Source organism: Zea mays, chromosome 9 (assembly GCF_902167145.1).
Source record: "Zea mays cultivar B73 chromosome 9, Zm-B73-REFERENCE-NAM-5.0, whole genome shotgun sequence".
NCBI classification, from domain to species: Eukaryota; Viridiplantae; Streptophyta; class Magnoliopsida; order Poales; family Poaceae; genus Zea; species Zea mays.
Genome location: NC_050104.1, coordinates 3,760,683 through 3,767,776, shown reverse-complemented (window position 1 = coordinate 3,767,776; position 7,094 = coordinate 3,760,683). Strand labels below are relative to the sequence as shown.

Sequence of the window (7,094 nt, the reverse complement as noted above, 5' to 3'; positions counted from 1 at the left end):
GACAGCGACACGAACGTACTCTCGCGGATGGCTTATTCATCAACCACGGGTCGGTCGATGTAGCTGGCGTAAACTGGCTTATTCAAATAGTAATAATTGCTCACCACCCTCTTCCCACCATCTCAGTCAACCACAGACAGCTAGCATGGGTGATCTTGCATGCAGAGACGCGCGAAATCTTTGTGTGACATTCACAACAGCCTACGACAGGTCTGAGGTTACCAACACCATCCCACATGGATGGCATGAGAATACATTTCAACTTCCGAGGAACACACACCACCACATCAGTGAAGTCCTCCACAAAAAAGAATCAGTTTGCATGTGATGCCCGTCATATCCATTCCATTTTCAACCAATAATACGAATGGTTCAAAACGACACCGACGTTTCCAGCAAAACTTGCATATAGACACCTGATCGAATGGCTAACCTACATAGTAACTAAAAATATTTAACTAACCCACCAAAATTTTCCTATACAAAGGATAAACCATCGCTCTACCGCGCGACCTTATTCTTCAACCTACTCGACAAACAAGCATCGGTCATGTCCTGTGCTAACTGTGTGCACAGGGGAACCGGTACCCCCCTAAAAATAAATGTCTATCTCCCGTTCGGTCATCTCGTACACATGGTCCCGCGCCTCAGAAAGAGCGACCTGCAAGTGGCTCAGAATAAGACATGGATTGGAATTCAATTAAACATGCCTTCATGCATCCATCGATACACTAAAAACGAACTGATCTAACCTGTCCGAATTTCGTGAAGAAGTTGTTTGCGAGATTTAATGACGTGACCGCCAGATCCTCGTTAGCCTTGAGCGCCTGTGCCAATGCGAATGCTCCGTCGTCCTGTCAGAAATATAAATAATTTGAGAATACGAGATATATATATCCGAATGCCAATAACTGATAGGATGCGCTGTGTGTTCGCTTACTCGAATCTCATTGAAACCCAGGTCAAGGGACGTCAACGATTCGTTGATTATCTTGAAACTTCGCGCCAAGCATATAGCACCCTTCAGGAATTTGGGAGGTGTCAGCAACCAGAGCATGGATCACACACCAAAGTGCAAGTTATCATCAAGAAACACAGAACAAAGATCGCTCTTACATCGTTTCCAAGCCCGTTTGCCCGCAGATCCAATGTCGATAACGTTGTGTTGTACTTGAGACAGTCGGCAATACACTCTGCACCTTCCATGCCTATCTGCAGGTTATGCAACTCTGGTGAGAACACTTAAATGGTGCAAAACTGCTCGTATAATTCCATTCGGTTCTGAGGGTCACCTGGCACCAGCCGAGCTTAAGGGTTTGGATCTTCCCATGGAACTTGAGGACATCGCACAAAGCCTTTACTCCGTCTGATCCAATTGGATTGTAGCTCAAATCCAGCTACAATGCATATTCTGAATTAGTCTTATAAGTTATAACTTGAGGACATCGAACAGAGCCTTTACCCCATATCTTATGACTTACTGTTGTCAGCACTGCATTATCCTTCAAAGTTTCCGCTACTGCACTAACAGCTTTGGAGTGAATGTTATTGCCACCCTGAAGATACAAGATTCAGGGACTTAGCATGTACACATACCTCTCTAATGTGGTTTACAACAACAACAAAGTCTTTTAGTACTATTCAAATCAGGTAGGCTAGAGTTGAAACTCAACGAAAACCATAGATCAAGGTTCAAGTTCAAGCACATGGATAGTTATTTTCCATACACTCCTATTTAAGACTAAATCTTTAGATATATTATATCCTTTTAATTACTTTTACTGCCTCTTTCTATGTCAACTTTGGCCTTCCCCTGCCTCTCTTCCTATTGCTATCGTGCCTCACGATCCCACTACGTATTAGTGTCTTTGAAGGTCTCTATTGGACATGTCCAAACCATCTCAGCCGACCACAAATCAAACACGGTGTACGCATTTACGCAACACTTATCTACTGAGCATATTGTTTTTTTTGTAGGCCAACATTTTGCACTATACCTCTCTAATACGGTTTATCAAGGGGATTTCAAAGAAGGTTTATTGACCCCCCCCCCCCCCTCCCAAAAAAATGTTTCATTACAGGAGGTCAGTTTGAAGAGGTAAGGTAAGAAGAGAAGTTGGGCTAATGACCCAAAAACCATACTGAATCGATATTTCCATGATCATGTAGAGAAAAAGCATGTTTTACGCATCGAGTAGAGAAGTTCGACTTCAGCATAGTTGCCATATGTAGGAATTTAAGATAAACGGGAAGGAATGTGAGAATCTGACGTTCCGAGGGTTGCAGCCAAATAAATACTCACCAAGTCTATGGTAGAAATTGTTTTGTTATCTTTCAGAGCCTCAGCAACCTTTTCAGCTCCCTGGTGAAATTCATTTTAACATACATCAGGGTTCATTAAATGAAATGCATAAGCATAAACAAACATGCGTACACACTGGATACAAGGGAAATCATGTGAGGAAACATGAATATACTTATTATAAACAAACAAGTATATGTAATCATTAGCCATGTGATTGAAAAAACAAACAAACATAGTGGAGGAGCAACCAGAAATAGAGGACAGCTTCATGAAATAATTCCAGACATACCACCCAAAACAAAATAACAACAGACATTAACTTTCTGAAAGGATCCTATTTGCATCACGAAATAATGTCTCAGGTTCCCAAGATACAGAAATAGCCTGACAAAAAATGAAGGGACTGAAAATAGCAGCCAAAGCTTTAAGGAGCGCTTATATGTGCTAAAGGTTTATATAGCAACAGTAAACCCTTTAATCTGAATTTCGATCATATGCAACGCTAAATTGTCATTAGGTTATGGTGAGTGATTATCTGATTAGCTAATTTGTTCTAGATCTGATGGTACGTTCATATGTAGACAATCCAATATTTTAGTCGGTACCACCACGCAAGCAGAAAATAATTGAAGCAACAGTATTACCTCATCACTAATATCGTTCATGTAGAGACTGAACCACTGTAAGGACTTTGTCCTTTTGAGGAACTCGGCTACAGGATGTAAACCTTCCGGGCTAATGTTGTTGTTGCCAATATCCACAACTGTGATCTTCCCTGTAATTCAGCCAAGCACGCGCATAATTAGGAATAAAATCCAATAAGCATAGGCTTGATAGTTTCTTTAGCCAGGAAAAAAGGCACCTTTGTGAGCAGATAATGCAGACATCAACTCACGTATTCCCTCATTCCCAATCCCATTACCATGCAAGTGAATTTCCTAGTGAAGGTTAAATGCTTACATATCATAACCATGATAGGTAAATTGAATATAATATACAAAGTTAGAAATAGACAAAAATACCAAACAGTAATAAACATTTTTTTTTGGGGGGGGGGGGGGGGGGGGGGGCTATGAACAGAGATCGAAGAACTTCAAACACATTAATTTCGAACCTACAGTCTTAAATAATAAATAGTTCCATTTGGTCATAGGTAGCACATTGGTACAGAAGAGTTCTATACTTCTATTGGTAATCATTCTACCAATATTGCCACAGCAAGACTTACAGATTACCAATAGGTTTTTATCATCTAAGCAAGAAAAGTTAATAAAATGCTCTTTGTGTGCAAGTCCTACTATACACTCCATGCTTTACAGATATGTATCCTGAAATCCAACCATATTGTGCGGTTAGCATAAAGTAGTGAGAAGGCAAATTGATCCATACGCTTTGGACATATAGCCAAACCTGAAAGTTTCAAAATACTACTACCCCTTCAGAAAGCTGAAACAGACACTTCTCCATAACTTGATGCATAAGCAAAGATGGAATTCAATCTGCTTCACTTTCAAACATTTAAAATTTTACAAAAAAAAAAACATTAAAACTATGTGGAAGACTGGAAGTATATAACCAAGTGTCTTAAGTAGTACCCTTAAAGACTTATTCCCTAGAATTCCTTGAGCTAGGCTGCATGCACCAAGGGGACCACCATAGTTGCCACTAGAGAAATTTAACATAGCGCACCAGTAGTTAGTCAGTACTTACACACAATTATTCATCATAGGCTGTATTCATAATTCATAAAATCATTTACACATTCAGTATAAATCACATTAAGGCTACCAGGTTGTGAGTGACTAACTTGAGATACAAGCTCCGTATCGTATTATTCTCTAAAAGGGCTTCTGCAATACTTGCAAAACCCTGTTTCAAGGAAAAACAAAGGTAAAAGGTCTTGCAACCTTTCAAGGGTGTTATCATAATATGGTGATTAATTTTCCCATATATATTCAAGTGCATGTCTTTGTGGATGCTTATGCTTACACTGTATTCAATTGCATTATTGCTGAACTGTAGAATACGTATTGATTTATTCTTTTTCAGCATGTTCGAAAGTGCCTTGGCACCCTGAAAAGAGAAGTGAATGTTACAATCCAAAACAAGTAGGTAGCGGAGGAGAGCAAACAAGAGGGGGAGCAAGCACCTCGTCCCCAATATTGATACTGTTCAGGAGGAGTTTCTGGATACCCACATTTTCAACCAATATATCTGAAAGACACTGTAAACATTCATGAGTGTTACATTCAGTCAGGTGTAAAGGAGTAATATACTCAACTTAGTATTGAAAATATTTGCTGCTATTTATATTTTCTGGACCATTATGGTTTAGCTTGGCTACTTTCTCTAGTAAAACTATAAACACTAAAAATTTGGATGACTAACAAGGCAAAGGCTCAAGTTAGATTGTTAGAAACTAAAGAAAGTAATCAAAATGCAACTCAGATGGTGCCCCATTGGTACCAGTACCACAATGAGACGGTACCCAACCTTGGAGAACCGTTGAAGTTAAGCAAGTACTCCCTCCGTTCTTTTTTATTTGTCATCGTTTAGTTCAAAAATGAACTAGTGGGCGACAAATATTCAAGAACAGAGGTAGTATCAGCAAAGTTATCTCTACATGTTTGTGAAGTCAACCAAGGTTTTCAGGTCGGACGACTTGCTGGTCGTTCTGGCTGGGGACTTGGGCGATTAATCACGATTGGTCCAAACTGACTTGGACGATTAATCGCGATTAATCAGAAAACTTGAAAATGTTCAAGTCAACCACTCCAAATTGTGGTTACAAATTATCTTTGTGTGTTTAGTTGTATATTTGAAAATAAGATGAGTTGTATGAGAAAAACAACTAGTCAAATATTTTGGATACCATGTTGATGTCAAATCACTTATTTATGGCTAAGGGAGTATGATTTCCATTAAAAAACATGCAAATTAGAAAATGATAGGTGGAATGTAGAGATGATAAGATTGAAAAGACCTTAGCTCCTTCATCCCCGATGTCATTTCCAGATAAATTGAGAGTTTTCAAAGTTGTGTTTATCTGAAGAACTCCATCAAAGGCTTCTATCCCCACAGCTGTTATCCCATTGCCAGAAAAGTCCACCTCTTCTGCACTCTGAAAATGCACATGAACAAACATTCATTTTCTAAATCATTCAAATGAGATTAAGCTGCTAAGGTACAGGAGCAAGGAGCAGCTAAGTGTGCAAATAGCCAAATATACATATAGAATATTGGGTACAGTCAGATAATGGTTAAAATATCAGACCTTGTCATAGGCTAAGCTTTCTGCTAGAAAAAACAGGCCCTCATCTCCAAACTGACGACCTGTCAAGCAAATTGAGATGTAGTTATCACTCACAATGTTGGAGCTTTAGCCCAACATTTCCAGACAATGTATTCAAACTTTAGTCCCTTGAGTTACCAGCCATGTTAACAGTTTTCAAAGTTCGAAGTTCTTTGTAGAACTTGTTCAGATTTTTCCGCGACTCCTTTTCAGCACTGAGGGTAGATGTTGCCAAATTGGAGCCAGCAGCGAAGGACCACATGATACCAGAAGGCGCATGTTTTCCAGAACCATGATCCTTTTTCTTCCCTGGAATCATATTCTGAACCACCTTCCATATGACTGTCCTCTGAAACAGAGAATTAGTAGCCATTCCACACAGGCCTCAAAAACTTCAAACATGACCGTCACATCATCAGAGAATGAACACATCCTAAACATATGTGATATGATCCATTATGACCAAAACCATGAAGTTACATCGTGAAGTATGAATTGCATTTCCCCCCTTTTTTCTCAAAAGTATAAGTTGATTTTTCTCAGAATGGAGTACACTAAATACACAACTGATTTATAGGCAATAGTAATACTTTTTGATCCATTTTTGCCACACAGCTCAAATTTATTTTTTAACAGAATGCAAACTATTCCGATATCTCATCAACACCAATGGATGTGAGCAATTATAACCCAATGATATGATGACAAGTGACGGGGCGTCGCATGTGGGAACAGCAGAAAGTGTTGTACATAACGACAAGACTAGGTCATACCAAAGCTCAGCATGAGTACTGCCCCGACCGGGGCGACGTAGGGCGCGACTGCTCTCGCGGCCGCGGCCACGGGTGGCACGGCCGCCTCGCCCTGCGCCTCGCGGTAGGTCCTCCGGCGAACACCCCCGCTGCTAACCCCGGGAGGCCTGTCCTGGCTGCGGAATCCGTCGCCGAACGCCTCGCTCGAGGCGCGCGGCACCGCCCGACCCAACCGGCGGCTGCCGCGTCCGAGCGGTGGCAGGGGCGGCGGCGGAGGGGGCTTCCCGCGGAAGGACGCGTCGCGACGACGAGCGGTGGGGAAGTGATGCGGATGGAAGGGCTTGAGCGGGCGCGGGGTAGAGAGGAGGAGCGAGGACTCCATTGGATGCGGCGGCTGGGGGGCGGAGGAGGATGGGGGACGGAAACCGGAGGCGGGCTTTGAGAGGGGGAGCATTTGTTGATGCGTGGAGAGGTAAGGTTCTGGATCATGTCGGGCCGGTTTTGGCCTTTACCCGTGTCCCACAGCTGTACGTGCTTGGTGCGCCGTTTACTCATCTAATATTTCAAAAAAAATATCTCTAGTACTTAAGGCGGAAAAGGTAGCCTGCGTCTACCTAAAATTAAAAAACATAAATGCCTCCTAGGGGATTTGAACACATGATCCCTCAGGCAAATGTGAGTAGTAGTTACAGCTACACCATATGTGTGTTTATGTCTACATTTATAACAGGAAAAATATCTACTA

At 41.5% G+C, this 7,094-nt stretch overlaps 1 protein-coding gene across 3 annotated transcripts; it reads right to left on the bottom strand.

Annotated features, from left to right (window-relative positions):
• Positions 1-218: 218 nt before the first annotated feature.
• On the bottom strand, positions 219-6,873 carry LOC103637804 (NLR family CARD domain-containing protein 3). 3 transcript variants are annotated; one of them, XR_004852519.1, is made up of 17 exons: positions 6,371-6,873; positions 5,736-5,939; positions 5,580-5,638; positions 5,289-5,426; positions 4,455-4,529; positions 4,295-4,378; positions 4,113-4,174; positions 3,901-3,970; positions 3,168-3,243; positions 2,950-3,080; positions 2,303-2,362; positions 1,482-1,556; positions 1,293-1,397; positions 1,117-1,208; positions 941-1,021; positions 753-854; positions 219-661 (listed from the first exon to the last, which is right to left on the bottom strand). XR_004852519.1 is itself a non-coding variant. In XM_008660850.4 (17 exons), the coding sequence occupies exons 1-17, from the start codon at positions 6,801-6,803 to the stop codon at positions 593-595; spliced, it is 1,920 nt and encodes a 639-aa protein (XP_008659072.1). In that variant the 5' UTR covers positions 6,804-6,873; the 3' UTR covers positions 219-592. The 3 variants fall into 3 exon arrangements, 2 of the variants coding, with proteins under 2 accessions (XP_008659072.1, XP_035818335.1); XM_008660850.4 differs by having other exon boundaries at positions 1,117-1,212; XM_035962442.1 differs by having other exon boundaries at positions 1,117-1,212; positions 5,736-5,946; positions 6,371-6,450.
• Positions 6,874-7,094: the final 221 nt, after the last annotated feature.

What these genes read in the sequence shown, in the direction of transcription:
- LOC103637804 (XM_008660850.4), bottom strand. Translation starts at nt 6,803, where the DNA reads ATGCTCCCCCTCTCAAAGCCCGCCTCCGGTTTCCGTCCCCCATCCTCC. An exon ending in ATACGGAGCTTGTATCTCAA is followed by an intron (nt 3,971 to 4,112) that starts GTTAGTCACTCA and finishes AAATTTCTCTAG; the next exon opens with TGGCAACTATGGTGGTCCCC. An exon ending in ATAATGCAGTGCTGACAACA is followed by an intron (nt 1,398 to 1,481) that starts GTAAGTCATAAG and finishes TATGCATTGTAG; the next exon opens with CTGGATTTGAGCTACAATCC.